At 52.0% G+C, this 21,948-nt stretch overlaps 1 protein-coding gene across 3 annotated transcripts in view; it reads left to right on the top strand.

Moving 5' to 3' along the window:
- The window catches only part of nxn (nucleoredoxin), a 267,836-nt gene that overhangs the window by 221,632 nt on the left and 24,256 nt on the right, over positions 1-21,948 (top strand). For all 3 annotated transcript variants that reach the window (XM_072469839.1, XM_072469841.1, XM_072469840.1), the window contains exons 6-7: positions 6,552-6,731; positions 10,872-10,993. In XM_072469839.1, coding sequence (XP_072325940.1) covers positions 6,552-6,731; positions 10,872-10,993 — 302 coding nt within the window. The remainder of the gene's footprint in view (positions 1-6,551; positions 6,732-10,871; positions 10,994-21,948) is intronic.

The raw sequence follows: 21,948 nt of genomic DNA, 5'->3' as shown, positions 1-21,948 counted from the left end.
TATTTCCTATAAGTGGACCTTGTGTTCATCATGTGCGGAGAATCAGGAGTCAAGCCAAATCAAGACCCGTGTCCGGCGCCAGGCTCTGATCTCTCACTAGTGGTGATCACTGTTGTGTTCTGCTTCTTCATGTAGCATAAGCTGCTTCCTTGATGTACGCTCTGACAAAGGAAGGTTCAGACTTGGAGATACATTCAACACATTTATTGAACAGTTAACACTTCTCCTACTTGGATTCGACTCTCCTGCTAATCTACTATAGTAACTCATCTAACTAACCAGTCTGCTGTAATCCATGCGGTGGGCGTGATGCTTCCCAGATCTGCCCCTGTCTTTCTGAGTGTCGCCTATGGAAAGAAAAAGAGCATGTGTGCCCTGTCCTTTTATATGGGTTGCCCCCTTGTGGTAGTGGCACCTCTGGGTGTGTCTTGACTGCCCATTGGTCATGTCCTATCTTACTGACCTATTGGTTGAATGTCTGTGTGTCATGATGTCTCTGGTGCTCCCTCTAGTGTTTATTTTGTCCCAGTGTATTTACATTAACTCCTTGTGTATTTACAGTGTCCTCGTGTATCTACATTAACCCCTTGTGTATTGACAGTGATGCACATCACCACAATCACGAGGTTCAAAGCCCACTTCGTGGGCAGCATGCAAAACCAGCATTGGCATGCATTTAAACATGATTAGCGGGTTGGACACTGTATGCTCCGTCCTTCTGCGATGCAGGGCTCCTCTCAGCCAGACAACTCGCAGGCGTGAATTACTACAATTATTTACAAATGTGGACTGGGCGGACGGCTGCGGTGGGGCAGCGGGAGGCTAAAAGAACACTGAAAAACCATTGAAAACTGTTGGGCTTGCTGGCGGGGGGGGGGGGGGGGGGAGGGGCGGGGGGGTGGCTGTCTGGGCCAGGGGGCAATAGCGGGTAGTGACTTGGTGCCAAGTCTGTGGACTCGGGGTGTCCCCCTCGGGATCGGGGTGCCTAGTTCAGACCGCCATTGCTGCAGTCTGTGTTTTAAACACACTCCTTTGGTGCTACTGATAGGCTGCTCCTGGCTGCCCACATTGCTGAGTGTTGCCCGTATCTGGTCATCTGGGAGGCCACCCAGGCCGCTCCTCTGGACACCCTCGTACCCCAGCTGTATCAACAAGGGCCAAACTCAATCAGGGGCCCACCAGGTGTTGGCTCTCCTCAGAAGCGCTGCCCCATTGCAGAGGAAGCAGAGCTCACCCCAACCAGAGGACACCTGCTTCGCGGCCTTTGGAACCTTCTCTGGTTCTCTGCCCCTTTCAGGGCAGATGACACACCAGTGGCCACCGCACCCCTCTGGATTACCAGCTGTCTCCCCCTGGCGAGGCTGGCAGTGCTGACTGCCTCTACCACCACCTCCCAGGCGGTGTTCAGGAGGGCAGGCTTGGGTCTGCAGCCCACGCTGGGGAAGAGGATGTCGCTCCACTCCTCACTGGCACGGAGCTGTGGGTCCAACTTGGACTCCAGACCTCGGGAGACAGGTCTTCTGTGAGCCACCTTGGTGGCTGCAGTGAGAGTGTGGTGAGTGGAGCGTTTACAAACAATTCCAGCTGCCAGGCTCTTTAGAGCTAACTCCGACCCCAGCGAGTAGAACGCCCACTGGGCCGGGAATTGCTCGGAAATCGTTCCAGCAGAATGCTGGTCCATTAGCATGTCCTGAATTCCTCCACAAATAGCGCCCCCAACAGGAATGCATACCACAAGCATTTCAGCCCCGGCGTCGACACTTTAGTCTCCCAAACGGAGAGTTTCGCCTATTAAGTCAAGGCCCTGTTTGTTCTCAGGTGGATTTAAAAGGTCCAATGAGAGTATTTTGAAAAGGGACATGAGAGATATTACCGGTGCCCTCACCAATAATTATACCTTGACCAGCACCGGAAACAGATTACCTGGTCATCTGTCTCTGCAGTTTGTAGAACCTTGAAGCACTTAAAAGCAGCCGCTGTTATAATGTGGGAAATGTGGCCAGCAGTTTGCACAAAGCAAACTCTCACAAACAATGGGATAATGATGGCGGAATCTGTTTTTGCGATGTTGCATGAGGGGTAAATGTTAGCCAGGACAGCAGTGATAACCTTCCTCTTCTATAAATACTCACCATGGGATCTTTTACATCCACCAGAGACAGCGGACAGGGCCCCAGTTTGACAGTGTGGTACTCCCTTAGCATTGCACTGGAGTGTCTGCCCAGATCGTGTGCTCAGAAAATCACTGAATTTGTTTTTTAAAATAAATTTAGAGTACCCAATTCATTTTTCCCAATTAAGGGGCAATTTAGCGTGGCCAATCCACCTACCCTGCACATCTTTGGGTTGTGGGGGCGAAACCCATGCAGACACGGGGAGAATGTGCAAACTCCACACAGGCAGTGACCCAGAGCTGGGATTGAACCTGGGACCTCGGTGCTGTGAGACAGCAGTGCTAACCGCTGTGCCACCGTGCTGCCCTGGAATCACTGAATTGTTAACGGTGCAGAAGGAGGCCATTCAACCCATCGTGTCTGTACCAACCCTCCAAATGAGCATCATGACTTAATGCCATTCCCCTGCCTTTTCCCCGCACCCCTGCACATTATTTCTATTCAAATAATAATCTAATGCCCTCCTAAAATGCCTCGATTGGCCCTGTCTTCACCACATTCCCAGTCCCTGCATTCCAGACCCCAGCCACTTGCTGTGTGAAAAAGATTTTTCTCACATCACATTTGCTTCTTTTGCAAGTCACTTTAAATCTGTGCCCCTCTCGTTCTTGATCCTTTTACAAGTGGGGACAGTTTCCCTACTCACATCCTGACTTCAACCCTCAACCTTCCGACTCAAAGTCAAGACCGCTGCCCACTGAGCTATCGGCTGACACACATTTCAGTCTTCGCTCTTTATTGCTCGATCATTGAATCAACTAAATCTTCAGCTTCTTGCATCCAGTGTGTATTTGATAGGAGATGCTGACATTTTTGGCCAGCTATGCTGTAATAATGCTTAATATCTCCAGTCAGGTGCAGCAGATACCTGGGGAACCCCAACGCTTGGATGTTTCCCTCCAAGTCACTCATCACCTCGACTGGGAAATATATCACCGTTCCTTCACTGTCGCTGGGTCAAAATCCTGGAACTCCCTCCCTAACGGCACTATGGGTGTACCGACAGATATCTTGAGGACTGCAGCGGCTCAAGAAGGCAGCTCACCACCACATTCTGAAGGGCAACTAGGAATGGACAATAAATGCTGGCCTAACCAGCCACACCCACGAATAAAGAGAACAAAAAGCTTTTGCAGGGTGGCTTTGAATTGCAATGTGCATTAGCTTACTGAACACGAGGTTTGGAAGCTCAAATGTTTAGCTTTGACAGGAGAGGAGACCTAACTGGGGATGAAACTCTCCTGAAGGATTTGGCCCTCTTTATTCGTCGGTGTGTACTGACTAATAAATGACTGATTTCCCTTTGTACTTGCGATCTGCTTTGTGTTTAAAGGCATTTAGAGCAGTGGCTACTTCAGAAGTGGACCATTCGCTGCATCCTCAGACTGCGAAAGCCGCTATAGCCAAGTGAATCCTTTATTTCAGAAGCTTTCAATTCAGTTCCCAAGTGTAGATCATTAAACGCCTCCCACTCACTGCCTCCCAAAGGGGGTCAGCTCCTGCTGGACTGTAAGGACCACAGACCTTTTTTTGTTCAATAACCACGTGAGCATCTCTGGCATTTATTGTCCATCGCTAATTTCCCTTTAGAAAGCAGCGCTGAGCTCCCTTTATGATCACAATTGAACAGTTACTGTTGTAATGTCGGAAACACAGCAAACTGCTGCAAACACCAGGGATATTAGCCCGATAATGTGTTTTTGTGAAGCATGGTGAGGGATAAATATTGGCCAGGACACTGGGATTAGCTCCCTTGTCCTTCTTATAGAATTTACAGTGCAGAAGGAGGCCATTCTGCCCATTCAGTTTGCACCGGCTCTTGGAAAGAGCACCCCACTTAAACCCACTTAAGTTCCACCCCATCCCCGTAAACCAGTAACCCCACCTAACCTAAGTGCAATTTAGCACGGCCAATCCACCTAACCTGCACATCTTTGGACTGTGGGAGGAAACCGGAGCACCCGGAGAAAACCCACGCCGACACGGGGAGAACGTGCAGACTCCGCACAGGCAGTGGCCCAAGCCGGGAATCGAACCTGGGACCCTGGAGCTGTGAATCATAGAATTTACAGTGCAGAAGGAGGCCATTCGGCCCATCGAGTCTGCACCAGCTCTTGGAAAGAGCACCCTACCCAAGGTCAACACCTCCACCCTATCCCCATAACCCAGTAACCCCACCCATCATTCAGGGCAATTTTTGGACACTAAGGGCAATTTAGCACGGCCAATCCACCTAACCTGCACATCTTTGGACTGTGGGAGGAAACCGGAGCACCCGGAGGAAACCCACGCAGACACGGGGAGGATATGCAGACTCCGCACAGACAGTGACCCAAGCCGGAATCGAACCTGGGACCCAGGAGCTGTGAAGCAATTGTGCTATCCACAATGCTACCGTGCTGCCCCAGAATGGAGTTGGGGACTCCTCAGTTCAACATCTGAAAGACCCCTCCCCACAAGTGCAGCACTGCCTCAGCACAGCACTGGAGTGTGATGATATCCCCATGTCTCTGAAGTGCGACCTCACCCACACAACCTTCATGCAACCCACAGAGCCTCGGGTGGAGCATGTAACAGGAACAAGTTCCCAGGGTATCTCCTTTTGAAGAATGGATTCTCTCGTGGGATGTGGGTGTGTCTGGCAAGGCCGACATTTGTGGTATGCCCCTAATTGCCCTTGCACTGAGTGGCTTGCTGGGCCATTTCAGAGTCAACCACATTGCTGTGAGTCTGGAGTCACATGTAGGCCAGACCGGGTAAGCATGGCAGATTTCCTTCCTTCAAAGGAAATGAACCAGAGGGGGATTTGCAACAATCAACAATGGCTTCATTGTCACCATTACTAAAGCATTTCATTCCACCTGTTTGTTAACCAAATTAAATTCCACCAGATGTCATGGTGGGCTTTGCACCGGTGTCCCAGAAGCATGAACCCAGACCCCTGAATCCCCTCTGCCATCGCCTCCCTCTTGTACATGTGGTCCCCTCCCATCTCACACATTGTCCCTTGCTTGTGAATGGTGCTCTCATCGATTAGGATGAGCACAAAATGATTCTGATGGTATAAGCCGTCATAAATACTCTTGAATCACCCATGTATACATTGTAATCTAATTCAAATCATTGGATCATTCAGCAGGGGAGGGGAGAAAGTTTGAAACCCCTTGTATGGTTGTTTAAAGGTGATTTGTAATTCTCTCGGAGGCAGTTTGATTTATAGAAGCTGTAGTAATGGTGACACATTCTAAAACAGAATTCTCCAATCAATGTGCCGTTAAATCATTCCAGCTCCTGAGAGGGCGAGCTGGGAGCTGAAATTCTTTTCCAGGAGTTGTCACGTAGCCACCGCTCTAATGAGGTCTCAGTGGGGTTGGCGCTGAGCCTTGTTCATCTGCTGTGCATATTTACTCAAGCAATGTTTTGGTTATTTTTCATTATTTTTACACACGTTTGTAACACTAATACCAGCACGAAACACAATTATGCGTGTACGCCACCCCACGCAACCCCCTCATTCCCTCTGCCAACTTCCTCATCGCCACTTGGTGCTAAAGACCAAATTCCACCGAAGATGCCGAACAGTTAATCATATATGCAAGAGGTGAATTGAGGAGAACGTCTCTTCAAGTCTTTACTAGGGTGTAGCATTCCAGTTCTACCCAGTTGCTTGAAAATGAAGGTACATGTGTGAGGGCATTGGGTGCATGGTCACTTCTTCCTGTCTTCCTTTATTTTAATTTTCTTTTAGAACCATAGAATAGAATCATAGAATCCCTACAGTGCAGAAGGAGGCCATTCGGCCCATCGCGTCTGCACCGACCCTCTGAAAGTGCACCCTACTTCTGCACACTCCCCACTTAACCTGCACATCTTTGGACCCTAAGGGGCAATTTTAGCACTGCCAATCCACCTAACCTGCGCATCTTTGGGAGGAAACCGGGGCACCCAGACGAAACCCACGCAGACACGGGGAGAACGTGCAGACTCCGCACAGACAGTGACCCAAGGTCTATATCAAACCCGGGTCCTTGGCGCTGTGCCAGCATGCTGTCTGTGTCACATTCAACCAGCAAGAGTGTTATTCAAGAACCATTTGCCGCTTCCAGAAGGGAAGTTTGACAGTCAGAAATAGGGTGAGATGGGAAAAGGCACCAGCGGTACGGAGCAAGAAAGAAGGATCGACCAAATAAACGTTTAAGATGGGTTCATAGGTTCCAAGACTTCCAGTCCCCAATTTGGACATAATTATGGCGTCCAAATGCCTAAAGTAGCCTCTGGAAAATGCGTCGAGCCAACTGGTTTTCTTGAACTGCTGTTGTTATTGTTGAGTGTGAGCAGAAACATCAAATAATCAGGGGTGTTTTGTTTCAAATCCAGGTATTCCTACACTTATTATCCTGGACCAGGAGGGAAAGATAATTACACGCCAGGGGAGGCCAGCTGTGCTCAATGACGTGGATTGCAAAGAATTCCCGTGGCATCCCAAACCAGTATTGGAACTGAATGAATCCAACGCCATGCAGTTGAATGAGGGGCCCAGCCTTGTTCTGTTTGTGGGTATGAACTCTTAGTCATGTATCCCTATCTGTATTTGTGTGGGTGCATGTGTCTGTCTGTTCTCTCTCACGCATATGTGTTTGTGTGTATGTACATGGTCTGCATCTTCATATATGTGTATGTATATATATATATATTATTTTATACATTTAGAGTACCCAATTTTTTCCCGATTAAGGGGCAATTTAGCGTGGCCAATCCACCTACCCTGCACATCTTTGTGTTGTGGGGGTGAGACCCAGGCAGACACGGGGAGAATGTGCAAACGCCACACGGACAGTGACCCGGGGCCGGCATTGAACCCGGGTCCTCGGCGCCGCAGTGCTAACCACGGTGCCACGCCGCCGTGACCCCTCATATTTTATACACATCAATTAAATCTCCCCTCAGCCTGCTCTGACCCAACCCCACAGCCTATCCAATCTTCATTGCTACAATCCTCAATTTCCTCATAAATGTCTGTGTCCTCTCTGGTGCGGTCACATCCTTTTTGTAATGTGGAGGCCAGAACTGAACAGAGTATATACTGGGGTCCAACTCATGTTTTATACAGTTCTAACATAACCTCCCTGGCTTTTATACTCTTGACCCTTTGAAGAAATGTATGCTGTCGGCCATCTTGACTATTTTTTCTATTACCATCAGGAATCTGTGGACATACGCTCCAAAGTCCTTCTGTTCCTCGACACTTCACAGTCTGAATTCCTTTGCATTTCTTGTTCTCCCCCAATGGTTTAGCTCACTTGGCTAGACAGCTGAGGCGAGATTCTCCCCTACCCGGTGGGGCGGGGGGCCCCGGCGGGATGGAGTGTCGTGAACCACTCCGGCGTCGGACCCCGCACCTTTAGGGGCTAGCCCCGTGCCGGTGGTTGGCACGCCGGCAGGAAAGGCCTTTGGCGCCACGTTGCTGGCATCATCCCCGCGCATGGGCAGGGGAGGGTCACTTCCGCATCGGCCCTGGTGAAGACTGTGGCCGAGGCAGAAGGAAAAGAGTGCCCCCACGGCACAGGCCCGCCCGCGGATCGGTGGCCCCGATCGTGGGCCAGGCCACCGTGGGGGCATCCCCGGGGCCAGATCGCCCCGCGCCCCAGGCCCCCGGAGCCCGCCCACAGCAGCGGGACTTCGGCCCATCGCGGGCCGGAGAATCGCCGGGGGGGGGGGGCCGCCGACCGGCGCGATTCCCGCCCCCGCCGAATTTTCGGTGCCGGAGAATTCGGCGGCCGGCGGGGGCGGGATTCACGCCGCCCCCGTCGATTTTCCGACCCGGCGGGGAGTCGGAGAATCCCGCCCCTGGTTTGTGATGCAGAGCGGGGCCAGCAGCCCGGGTTCAATCTCCGTACCGACTGAGGTTATTCATGAAGGCTCCGCCTTCTCAACCTTGCCCCTCGCCTGAGGTGTGGTGATCCTCAGGTTAAATCACCACCAGTCAGCTCTCCCCCTCAAAGGGGAAATATGGTCATCTGGGACTATGGCGACTTTACAATTACCTCACACTTCTCCAAATTGGATTCCAGTTGCCATTTTCTTGCCAATCTGACTGGAGGATTGATATTTTCCTGCAGTCTACTGCAACTTTCTACCTCATTATCAATCACCACGGCCAATTTTCATATCATCTGTAAGCTTCTTAATCATGCTTCCTACATTTAAGTCTAAATGATAGATAAATAAACCACAAACAGCAAGGGACCCAGTACTGAGCAAGGGACCCCACTAGAAGCAGCCTTCCGATCACAAAAACACTCGACAACCATTAGTCTTTGCTTCCTGCCACTGAGCCGATTTGACATTCAAAGAACAAAGAAAAGTACAGCACAGGAACAGGCCCTTTGGCCCTCCAAGCCTGTGCCGACCATGCTGCCCGTCTTAACTAATATCTTCTACACTTCCTGGGTCCATATCCCTCTATTCCCATCCTATTCATGTATTTGTCAAGATGCCCCTTAAATGTCACTATCGTCCCTGCTTCCACCACCTCCTCCGGCAGCGAGTTTGAGGCACCCACTACCCTCTGTGTAAAAAAACCTGTCTCGTACATCTACTCTAAACCTTGCCCCTTGCACCTTAAACCTATGCCCCCTAGTAATTGACCCCTCTATCCTGGGGAAAAGCCTCTGACTATCTGACTATCCGCTCTGTCTATGCCCCGCATACTTTTGTAGACGAACTTTAATATTTCCACTTGAATCCCATGAGCTTTTCAGTTTTTAACCAGTCGGTCAGGTAGAACCTTGTCAAAAGCCTTGCTAAACTCAACGTGGGCTACATCAAATGCACCACCTTCATCGATCCTCCTTGTTACTTCCGCAGAGAATCCAATTAGGTGAATCAGACACAACTTTCCATTGACAGATGCAGGTTGACTGCCCGGGATTATTCCCTTTCCAAACGACGGTTTATACCGTATCTCTGAATTTTTTCCCCCCAATTATTTTCCCACCATCCGAGTAATGCTAACCAGCCTGCAATTATGAAGCTACCCCTTCCTCCCTTTTTAAACAATGGATTTGGTCTTCCGGAGGAATCCGGAGCGCCCGGAGGAAACCCACGCAGACACAGGGAGAACGTGCAGACTCCGCACAGACAGTGACCCAAGCCTGGAATCGTACCTGGTCCCGGGCGCTAACCACTGTGCTACCGTGCAGCCCAATCATCTGGTTCCACCAATGGTGACCACCCCATTCCATGCAGGTTCCCTGGGGGTGGGGGGGGGGGGGGGGGGGGGGCTGGCCGGCCTTTCCCCAAATTGAAACTTATATTCCTGGCCCATCTTTATCCTTTTCCGTAACTACCCAAAATCCAGCTGAATTATGATCACAGTTCCGAACATGTTCTGCCGCTGATACCTCTTCCACCTGCCCAGATACATTCCCTAAAACTAAGTCCTTCTCTCATCGCCACTTACTGCACATCTGGCCCGTAGCGGCTGGTTGCAGGTAATTTTTTGGGTTGCCGATCTGTTAATTATGAGGAACAAAAATTGGGATACTCACTATTCAGTTACTTTATGTTTTATTAAAGAGATGTAGGGAATTGAAAGACAAATTGTTTCCTGTTCGCCGGTGAGAATAGTCAGTGTATAGAGCACCAAGACAGGCCCGCTTATCACTGCTTTGTATGTTTTAGCCATGCCACAGACTCCATGGGATAAAAAGGGCCATTGAGTAAGGGTTGCGGAAGGTGTGGGTTGCGAACCACTCGGCCTCGATTCTGTCCTCTGCCTCCACATACGTCCTCCTGGTGCCTCCTCCTGGTGTCTCCGAGGCCTCAGGCATATCCTTGACCTTGTACTGGAATGCTTCCTGTCTTTTTCCCTGGAGTCTCATTGCTGTGTCTCCCTGGATTCCAATCTAGCCGCCCACTGATCACGACCCTGACCTCCTCTCACTTGTTCCCTTTGATTTGTGGTAGATCCTAACTTTATTTTTGCTGGCTGCCTTCATGCCCTTTCGACAGCAACCTCCCCCCCCCCTTCATCAAAGATCGGGTTTCATTCCAACGCTGTTCTCAACTTAATTTAACTCTCTGCGATCCGAAAATAAAGTGACTGAGACAGCTTTTTATAGTACTAAGTGACAAAGGAGAGGGTTACTTCTGTGCGTGTGTACATGTTTCTCAAAGGCTAACGATATGATGTAATTGTGTCCGGAGCTGGATGTGCGAAATACAGAGCTGTAATTACTTTATGCGCTCAGCACAGAAACAGGCCATTCAGCCCACCTACCAGTGTTCATACTCCACACAGGCCTCCCTCCTAGTAATGAGAATCTTTATCATTGTCACAAGTAGGCTTACGTTAACACTGCAATTAAGTCACTGTGAAAAGCCCCTAGTCCCCTAGTCGCCACATTCCGGCGCCTGTTCGGGTACACGGAGGGAGAATTCAGAATGTCCAATTCACCTAACAGCACGTCTTTCGGGCCTTGTGGGAGGAAACCGGAGCGCCCGGAGGAAACCCACGCAGACACGGGGGAGAACGTGAGGCTTTTCACAGTAACTTCATTGCAGTGTTAATGTGAGCCGACTTGTGACACTAATAAAGATTATTATTAGTGCATCCTGGAAGCTTGAGAGTCAGAAGGTGAGGGGCTTGTCATGCAGGTTGCTGGGACAGTGTTTTGATTTTTAATTTTTCTTTAGATTCTGATGAGGAAGAATTAGAACCAGCCAAGCAACTGATTCAGCCAATCGCAGAAAAGCTTTTCGCGGAACATAAAGCAAAGGATGAAGAGCCACCATTGCTGTTCTTTGTTGCAGGAGATGTAGGTACAAGGTTCATTGGTCGGTTTATGAATTGAATTTTTGTGTTCAATGCCTACTTCAAAACTATCTGAAATATAGAAAGACTTGCATTTCTATCGCGCGCTTCAGGGTCCTTAAAGCTCTTCAAACCCACAGTTGAAGTCTAGTCATTGTTGTAGTGTAGAAGATTTCCATCTGGAAAAGCTGCTGCACATATCAATGTGATAATCACCATCTTTGAATCGTCGAGCGGTTACATTGCAGAAAGAGGCGATTTGACCTGGTGTGCCTTGCTGGCTCTGCACATGAGCAATCCAGCTAGTCCCACTCCCCTGCCTTTTCCGGACAGCCCAAGGCATGTTTTTTTCCCTTCAGGGCAGCACAGTAGTGTGGTAGTATGCATTAGGGGTCATGTGGGACTGTGAAGCCATGATGTCATTGGCTGACAGATCCCGGGTCCTGGTTGGACGTTGACCTCTAGCTCCGCCCTGAAGGCGGAGTATAAGTACCTGGAGTCCTCCCCCGCAGGCAGTCTACTACTGAACTGCGGGGGAACAGTCACGCTTAATAAAGCCTCATCGACTTCACTCTGTTAGTCTCTCGGAGTCTTTGTGCGCTACAATTTATTAAGCGTGACTAAAGGACTATGGAGCTCAGGATCACCCCGGAATGCCTGAGGATCAGCCCCCACGCAGTGAACGCGGCAGCAGCTTTCAAGCACTGGCAGACTTGTTTTGAGGCCTACCTCAGAACGGCCACCGGCCGGGTCACAGAAGACCAAAAACTACAGGTCCAGCACTCGAGGTTAAGCACGGAGATTTTCTCTCATCGAAGACGCAGAGGATTTCCAGACGGCGTTCGCAGCACTAAAAAGTCTCTATGTCCGCCCAGTAAACCAGATCTACGCTCGCTATCAACTCGCAACGAGACGGCAAAGTCCTGGAGAATCGATAGATGAATTCTATGCCGCGCTACTAATTTTGGGACGAGCCTGCAGCTGCCCGTCGGTGAACGCAAATGAACACACGGACATGTTAATGCGCGATGCTTTTGTGGCAGGTATGAACTCCTCCCAAATCCGCCAAAGACTTCTAGAAAAAGAGTCGCTAGGACTCTCAGAGGCACGGGCCCTAGCAGCCTCCCTAGACGTGGCCGCGCGAAATACCCACGCCTACGTCCCCGACCGCACGGCAGCCCATTGGGCCCCGTACGTACCTGTCGCGACAAACCCCCCCCCCCCCCCGGACACCCCACAGGCTTGCGCGGTCCAAACGCCAAGTCGCACCGGGGGCGCCTGCTGCTATTTCTGCGGCCAGGCGAAACACCCCCGCCAGCGCTGCCCGGCCCGCGCAGCGATCTGTAAGAGCTGCGGGAAAAAGGGCCATTTCGCGGCTGTATGCCGGTCCTGTGAGGTCGCCGCTGTCCCGGGAGAACAGGGAGCCCTGCACGCCGTTTACGCTCCCCAGCCCCCCAGCGCCCCATGTACGACCCGCAGGCGCAGCCACTCTGGGTCCCGACCACCGCTGTCCCGGGAGAACAGGGAGCCCTGCACGCCGCTTACGCTCCCAACCCCCCCCCCGCGCCCCATGTATGACCCGCCGGCGCTACCACTTTGGGTCCCGACCACCGCTCTCCCCGGAGAAGAGGGAGTTCTGCGCGTCTCTAACGCCCCCCCAAACCCCCCCCCCCGCGCCCCACGTATGACCCGCCGGCGCTACCAATTTGGGTCCCGACCACCGCTGTCCCCAGAGAAGAGGGAGCCCCGCGCGTTCCTAACGCTCCCCAACCCCCCCAGCGCCCCATGTGCGACCCGCAGACGCCGCCATTTTGGGTCCCGGCCACCACGAGGGGAGGAAGGGCGCCGCCATCTTGGACCACCCCAGACCTGTACGACGCATGGGGGCGGCCATTTTGTCCACCCCGCCGCCATCTTGTTCACCCCCGACGCCATCTTGGACGGCAACAACGGACCCCAGTGTCGACGGCTCCACGGGGTTCGAAGAAGACGCTCAACTAGTACAACCACGTCTCGCTTCAATGACGCTGAACCAAGCTCGGCCCCGGACACTCCAGACGACGACGACAACGGTGCTGATAAACGGGCACGAGACACCATGCCTAGTCGACTCCGGGAGCACGGAGAGCTTTATCCACCCCGACACGGTAAGACGCTGTTCTTTGACCACCCATCCCAGCGCACAAAAGATTTCCCTAGCTGCAGGATCCCACTCCGTACAGATCAAAGGCTTCTGCATAGTTACCCTAACGGTGCAAGGGAGGGAGTTCAAAAACTACAGGCTCTACGTCCTTCCCCAACTCTGCGCCCCCACATTACTGGGATTAGACTTCCAGTGCAATCTACAGAGCCTAACCTTCAAATTCGGCGGCCCAATACCCCCACTCACTATCTGCGGCCTCGCAACCCTCAAGGTGCAACCCCCGTCCTTGTTTGCAAACCTCACCCCGGATTGCAAACCCGTCGCCACTAGGAGCAGACGGTACAGCGCCCAGGACCGGACCTTCATTCGGTCCGAAGTCCAGCGGCTACTAAAGGAAGGCATAATCCAGGCCAGCAATAGACCCTGGAGAGCACAGGTGGTGGTAGTAAAGACAGGGGAGAAGCAAAGGATGGTCATAGGCTATAGCCAGACCATCAACAGGTACAACTAGACGCGTACCCTCTCCCCCGCATATCCGACATGGTCAATCGGATTGCCCAATATAAGGTCTTCTCCACCGTGGATCTCAAGTCCGCCTACCATCAGCTCCCCATCCGCCCAAGTGACCGCAAGTACACAGCCTTCGAGGCAGACGGGCGATTATACCATTTCCTAAGGGTCCCATTTGGCGTCACAAACGGGGTCTCGGTCTTCCAACGAGAGATGGACCGAATGGTTGATCAACACGGGTTGCGGGCCACGTTCCCGTATCTCGACAATGTAACCATCTGCGGCCACGATCAGCAGGACCACGACGCCACACTCCAAAAACTCCTCCAGACCGCTAAAGCCTTGAACCTCACGTACAACGAGGACAAGTGCGTTTTTAGCACCAACCGGCTAGCCATCCTGGGCTACGTAGTGCGCAATGGGATAATAGGCCCCGACCCCGAACGTATGCGCGCCCTCATGGAATTTCCCCTCCCGCACTGCTCAAAAGCCCTAAAACGCTGCCTGGGGTTCTTTTCATACTACGCCCAGTGGGTCCCCCAGTACGCAGACAAGTCCCGCCCCCTAATACATACCACGACCTTCCCTCTGTCGACAGAGGCTTGCCAGGCCTTCAGCCGCATCAAAGCGGATATCGCAAAGGCCACGATGCGCGCCATCGACGAGTCCCTCCCCTTCCAGGTCGAGAGCGACGCCTCCGATGTAGCTCTAGCGGCCACCCTTAACCAAGCGGGCAGACCCGTGGCCTTTTTCTCCCGAACCCTCCACGCTTCAGAAATCCGCCACTCCTCAGTGGAAAAGGAAGCCCAAGCCATAGTGGAAGCTGTGCGACATTGGAGGCATTACCTGGCCGGCAGGAGATTCACTCTCCTCACGAACCAACGGTCGGTAGCCTTCATGTTCGATAATGCACAGCGGGGCAAAATCAAAAACGACAAGATCTTAAGGTGGAGGATCGAGCTCTCCACCTTCAACTACGAGATCTTGTATCGTCCCGTAAAGCTGAACGAGCCGTCCGATGCCCTATTCCGCGGCACATGTGCCAACGCACAAATTAACCGCCTCCAAACCCTCCACGAGGACCTCTGCCACCCGGGGGTCACTCGGTTTTACCACTTTACCAAGTCCCGCAACCTCCCATACTCTTTGGAGGAGGTCCGTACAGTCACAAGGAACTGCCACATCTGCGCAGAGTGCAAACCGCATTTTTTCAGGCCGGATGGTGCGCACCTGATTAAGGCTTCCCGCCCCTTTGAACGCCTTAGTCTGGATTTCAAAGGACCCCTCCCCTCCACCGACCGCACATATACTTCCTTAATGTGGTGGACGAGTACTCCCGCTTCCCATTCGCCATCCCCTGTTCTGACATGACCGCGGCCACAGTCATTAAAGCCCTGAACATCATATTCACACTGTTCGGTTGCCCCGCATACGTCCACAGCGACAGGGGGTCCTCCTTCATGAGTGACGAGCTGCGCCAGTTCCTGCTCAGCAACGGTATAGCCTCGAGCAGGACGACCAGCTACAACCCCCGGGGGAACGGGCAAGTAGAGAGGGAGAACGGCACGGTCTGGAAGACCGTCCTACTGGCCCTATGGTCCTTCCGGACGCCCTCCACTCCATCCGGTCACTACTGTGTACTAGCACTAACCAAACGCCTCATGAGCGCCTCCTTGTCTTCCCCAGGAAGTCCTCCTCTGGAACGTCGCTGCCGACCTGGCTGGCGGCCCCAGGACCCATCTTGCTCCGAAAGCATGTGCGGGCGCACAAGTCGGACCCGTTGGTCGAAAGGGTTCACCTCCTCCACGCGAACCCGCAGTACGCTTACGTGGAGTACCCCGACGGCCGACAGGACATGGTCTCCCTGCGAGATCTGGCGCCCGCCGGCAACACACACACCCCCCCCGACACCAATCACCCAACCCCCCCTCTTCCTGCCACCGGCGCACCCCGCGACCACCCCCTTCCCAGGAGGATCAGTCCTCCTCCCAGGCCCGACCAGGAATGAAGCCCAAGCTGAAACCGTAAGGCTCCCGGAGACGACAACACCGGAACAAGCACCACCACCACCACCGGGGCCGAGGCGATCGACACGGACGACCAGACCGCCCGACCGACTCGTGGCGTCGATCTAACAGTACAATGTGGACTTTTACCGAGAACATTTTGTCTTTTCCTGACGATTACTGTAAATAGTTTGAAACAAAAAAAACCTTGTACATACTGTAATAACATGCGAAAGTTTTCCTCCCAGGACCAGCCTTGTAAACCCTTACCACCATGCGAAGCATCACCCCGCCGGGTTCATTTTTAACAAGGGGTGAATGTGGTAGTATGCATTCATGTGGGACTGTGAAGCCATGATGTCATTGGCTAACAGATCCCGGGTCCTGGTTGGACGTTGACCTCTAGCTCCGCCCTGAAGGCGGAGTATAAGTACCTGGAGTCCTCCCCCGCAGGCAGTCTACTACTGAACTGCGGGGGAACAGTCACGCTTAATAAAGCCTCATCGACTTCACTCTATTCGTCTCTCGGAGTCTTTGTGCGCTACAGGTAGCACAGTGGTTAGCACAATTGCTTCACAGCTCCAGGGTCCCAGGTTCGATTCCCGGCTTGTGTCACTGTGCGGAGTCTGCACGTCCTCCCCGTGTCTGCGTGGGTTGCCTCCGGGTGCTCCGGTTTCCTCCCACAGTCCAAAGATGTGCAGGTTAGGTGGATTGGCCATGCTAAATTGCCCTTAGTGTCCAAAATTGCCCTTAGTGTTGGATGGGGTTACTGGGTTATGCGGATAGGGTGGAGGTGTGGGCTTGGGTAGGGTGCTCTTTCAAAGAGCCGGTGCAGACTCGATGGGCCGAATAGCCTCCTTCTGCACTGTAAATTCTATGATTCAGCTAATTATCCAATTCCCTTTTGAAAGCCATGGCTGAATCTACCTACCCAACACTCTCAGGCTGCGCATCCCAGACCCTGGCCCCTCTGGAGGTAAAAAAGCTTTTCCTTTATGACACCGTCGATTCTTTTGCCAATCCCATCAAATCGGTGTCCTCTACGTTTTTGCAATGGGAATGGTTTTTCCCTGCCTGCTCTGTCCCGATCTCTTATGATTCTGACACCTCTATCCAATCTCCTCTTCACCTTCTCTTCTCCAAGGAAAACAGTCCGGCTCCGCCATTCTATCCATGGAACAGACCCTCCTTGCCCCTGGAATGATTGGTGTACATATTTTCCCGCACCCTTTCTGATGCCTTCACATCCTTCCTGAAGTGTGGTGCCCAGAATTGGTCACAACATTCCATTCGAGGCCAGTGTTTTGTACAGGACGGGATTCTCCGGGTCCCTGGCGGCGGGATTCTCTCTTCCCGCTGCTTGTCAATGGGATTTCCCATTGAAGCCACCCAAAGCCACCCGGAAACCCATGGGTGGGGATGTGTTGTCGAGCGGGGTGGGGGGGGGGGGGGCGGGGGGGTTGTGTGACTCTCAACAGCTGAAGAATTATGGCCAAGATTCCTTCTAACATTTTTTATTTTTCTGGTGTTGAGTGAGGGGCAAATATTTTGCAGGACATGGGGAAGAACTCCCCGGAATTTTAACGCGATCCGAGCCAGATGCTGGACCTAAAACCAAGTGTTGCTAACATTTGGTTGGTTCAATTGGCTCTGTTTTATAACCTTTGCTCTAGAGTCGCCAGGTATCTTTATGATACCGCCACGAGGTTCAAGTTCAAGTAATGATCAATAACTCAACACACCAGTTAGTAAGATTCAAATCAAAGCACATTTATTATACACAGTAATCACTACTCATGCATAAATTCTACGTCTAAGCTACTTCTACAACTAACAGGCCTATACTTAGCTTCGGACTGGCCCACCAGGTCAGGGAAACAAATGGCCTTTCGTTCGGGTTCTGAGTCTGCGGGATTCGAAGTTGGTACAGATTGGTAGCTAGGAGCGCCTATCTCGTAGCGAGCGTTGAGGTAAGACTTACAGTTCTGCCCAGCTGCTGAAGAGTTAAGAGAGCTGGAAGCGGTTGAAGAGAGTGAAGAGAGCGCCTTGAACTTGGGGCTCAATTCTTATAGTCCCCAGGGGCTTCCCGCCTTTCGGGGCGGACCCTGTACCTGGTTCCAAGTGATTGGACTTTGTCCCAATCACTTGGTTCGATTTTCTCCAATGCTGGAGCGGTTCCCTGATCGATGGGCGGTCTTGAGGTGGTCGTTCACCTCCCTTTGTGTAGGCTCCTGCTGGTGCCGAAGAGTCTGGTTTGGCTTTATGTGTCTAAATGTTGCTCATTGTTCCCGGGGATTGCTCATTAGTATGCAGATGGCTGGTGTTTTGTTATGCTGACGGTTGCTGGTATCGATCTTGTCTGGCCTTTCCAGAGGTAAATACACAGCCAACCTGCAGCTGCTCGTTTTTGTCTTGTTGGCTGACTTTCCCATCAGCCTTTGCCGTTCGCCATTTTAAATCGGGAGTTGGCCATTTTAAGTGGCTACATTTGTTTATCCCAAATGTTTCGATTGTACCTGGGGGTCGCTCATTAATATGTAGATGGCTGCTACATTATTATGCAGATGGCTGCTTGTATCGATGCTGTCTGGGTTTTTGCAGAGTTTAATACACAGTAACTTGCGCCTGCTAGTTTCTGCCTGTGTTGGCTGAATTTCCCTTCAGCCTTTGCTGTTCTCCATTTTACGTCGGGAGTTGGCCAACCCAGGTGGCTACACAAGGCTCGCTCAGTCTCACAACTCTGCTCCCACACAACCCAGTATCCCAGCTATCCCCTATTCATACTCTTTTAATAAACCAAAAATCAGTAAATTTAAAAGAAGAATGAGAGGGGGGTGACAGCCCCGATGGGGCACTGTAACTAAAACAAAAGGTCAGAGGGTAATGGAAGTTATTGTTAACACCTCAATGGTTTTAACAGGTAAGTTCCTGTCATGCTCAGTACAGGCGTGAGGATATTGGCTATGAAGGTCTAACTTAGAAAAACAGCCAATGGTCCTTCATAGAGCCCTTAGCCGAAGTGGATGCGACGCAAAAGGTCTGACCATTTGGGTCACTGAATATATTCGAGGCTGAGTTGGACGTATATTGATCGGCGAAGGTTATGGGGGGGAAGGGGGTGGGGGGCAGGCAGGAAAATGGAGTTGAGACCACCGTGACGTGTAGCGGCCTCCGAGGGGCCAAATGGTCTCCTGTTGCTCCTATTTCCTGTGATCTTAGAAGCTTTGTCAAAGAGGTTGAATTTAGGGAATGTCTTAAAGGAGAAGAGGATGATGACAATGTGCAGGGATTTAGGGAATTATAGGATTTGGAGCCAAGCGACTGAAGGAAAAATGGTCACTGGTGGTGGTGGGTGGGGGGCCTGGAGCATGAAACAGGACGAATTGGAAAGTTTTAGGAGGGAATTTTAGAAATGGAGATGAGCAGAGAGAGAGATGAGGAAAAGGTGGTACCAGGAAAGGAAGCAAACATTTTTAATTTAAGGCTTTGAAGTCCCAGAACCATTATGTATTTTTTTATTTTATAAATTCAAAGTGCCTAATTCATTTTTTCCAATTACCGGGCTAATTTGGCGTGGCCAATCCACCTACCCTGCACATCTCTGGGTTGTGGGGGCGGGACCCACGCAGACACGGGGAGAATGTGCAAACTCCACACGGACAGTGACTCAGAGCCGGGGTCGAACCTGTATCCTCAGCGCCGTGAGGCAGCAGTGCTAACCACTGCACCCCACCGCCCCAAGAACTATTATAAGCAATGCTGGACATGACATATGAGCAGGGATTTCGGGAATTTTAGATTATACTATCAACTTTCCCAGGGGTGAGGACAAAGGAGTGTGATGGGCCAGTTCACCTGACCCACAACTGTTTCTAGATTTTGGTTACGGTAGCACACAAAAGTTTATTCTATAAATTCAGTTAACATTTCTATAAACACACAGTGAGCATTTTTATCAACTACAAACATAAATACCCCACACAGCTACAGTACTCTATATATAAATTCCCCCTTTAAGCTGTCCCAATTTGATAACAAGATCCCATAAACCAAAACCCGTTTTCAAAAGATGTGGCCCAGCACACAACACTCAGACCTGGGGCGGGATTCTCCCGTACCCGACGGGGCGAGGGGTCCCGGCGGGACGGAGTGGCGTGAACCACTCCGGCGCGGGCCGCACCTACAGGGGCTAGGCCGGCGCCGGAGTGGTTTGCGCCCCGCCGGCCGGCTCGGAAGGCCTTTGGCGCCACGCCAGCCGGGGCCGAAGGGACTCCGCCGGCCGGCGCGGGTCCGCGCATGCACGGGAGCGTCAGCGGGGTTCACCTTCGCGCCGGCCATCGCGGAGGCATACACGGCCGGCGCATAGGACTAGATTGGCCCCCACGGCACAGGCCCACCCTCGAATCGGTGGGCCCCGATCGCGGGCCAATCCACCGTGGGGGCACACCCCCGGGGCCAGATCGCCCCGCTCCCCCCCCCCCCCCGAGGACCCCGGAGCCCGCCCGCGTCGCCAGGTCCCGCCGGTAAGGGACCTACTCCAATTTACGCCGGTGGGACCTGCATACAACGGGCGGACTTCGGCCCATCACAGGCCGGAGAATCGCCGGGGGGGGGGGGCGCTGCCAGCGGCCGCCAACCGGCGCGGCGCGATTCCCACCCCCGCCAATTCTCCGGCGGCGGAGAACTCGGCAGCCGGTGGGGGCGGGATTTACACCGCCCCCCGGCAATTCTCCGACCTGGTGGGGGGGTGGGAGAATCCCGCCCCTGGTATCTTTAAGACGGTTGTATGGATACTTCTTGTTCTTTTCAAAACAGCAGGTTTGGATTCCTTCCAGAAAACAGTTATCACTTTTAAATTATCAAGTGATCTGGAGACACCTTTTAACATGCAGAGAGAGAAAGAGAGAGAGAGAGACACGACAAGACTTCTCTGTTTGAATCCAGCTCCCAAATGTGTAACCACAAGTAAAACTCAGAGCCACAGCCCAGCTTCCAGCTCAAAAACAAAACTAAAAACCCAGAGCCACAGCCCAGTTCTACCCACACAATGACATCACTGAAGCCATTTGATAATACAAAACATTTCTTAAAGGGGCACTCGCATGACAGGAGGATGGAGGACAGTAATTGGCCTGGAGAGAATTGGCATAGCCAAGTGTGGATGACAAACGCAAGCGTGAGAATTTCAGCAGCAGCTAGGTTAAGGTGGGAAGTGGGAGTGAAAGGTGATGCAGACTCTGAAAGCAGGCGCCATTTTGTGAGAGAGGAGAGCGAGTCAGGGACCCGGCGTGGGGTGCAACTGTGGGCGGGATTCTCCAGTCGCCTGTCACTGGTGGAGGGATTCTCTGTTCCCGCCCCTTGGCAATGGGATTTCCCATTGAAGCAGACCCACGCCTCTGGGAAACCCGCAGACGGTGGTACGCTGCCAGCGGGGAAAGAGAATCCCAATCGGCGGAGAATTGCGGCCTGTGTGTTTCAGCCCGAGATAGTCAAGTAATCGGAGCTTGAGGTGAAACGATAGCGGCAGTCTTCCCAACGTTTATCTGGAGCAAGCCATGGTTCAACCAGGACTCCTGGCAGACAAAGAGATCATAGTGGCAGCAGAGGTGCTAATAGAGGGGATGAAGAGTGGTTTAAAATGCAGGTGGATGCTTATTTGAGATGAAAAGATGGTAAAGAATTTGAAGAATGGGTGGGAAATTGGGGTTGAAAGGAGACAGCTAACAGACACAGGTAATCAGGAAGGATAATGGAATGTTGGCCTTTATTTCAAGGGGGTTGGAGTATAAGAGCCGGGATGTCTTGCTGCAATGGTACAGGGTACTGGTGAGACCACATCTGGAGCATTGTGGGCAGTTTTGGTCCCCTTAAAGGAAGGATATTATTTCATTGGAGGCGGTACAGGGAAGGTTTACTAGGATGATCCCCGGTATGGAGGGATTGTTTTATGAGGGACTCTACGATTTGGAATTTAGAAGATTGAGAGGTGATCTCATTGAAACATGTCGGATTCTTAAGGGGCTTGACAGGGTAAACGCTGAGAGAATGTTTACCCCCCAGGGGAGAGTCTAGGGCCAGAGGGCAGAGTCTCAGAATAAAGAATTGCCAATTTAAGACTGCGATGAGGAGAAATTCCTTCTCTCAGATGGTTGTGAGCCTTTGGAACTCCTTGTCACAGAGAGCTGTGGGGGCAGAGTCCTTGTACATATTTGAGGCTGAGATAGATTCTTGCTCAGTAAGGGAATCAAGGGTTACAGGGAAAGAGCAGGACAGTGGGCATGGGGAATGTCGGATTATCCA

The sequence above is a fragment of the Scyliorhinus torazame genome, chromosome 12, assembly GCF_047496885.1.
Source record: "Scyliorhinus torazame isolate Kashiwa2021f chromosome 12, sScyTor2.1, whole genome shotgun sequence".
NCBI classification, from domain to species: domain Eukaryota; kingdom Metazoa; phylum Chordata; class Chondrichthyes; order Carcharhiniformes; family Scyliorhinidae; genus Scyliorhinus; species Scyliorhinus torazame.
The sequence above is the reverse complement of the archived record's forward strand: the minus strand, read 5'-3'. Positions and strand labels throughout refer to the sequence as shown.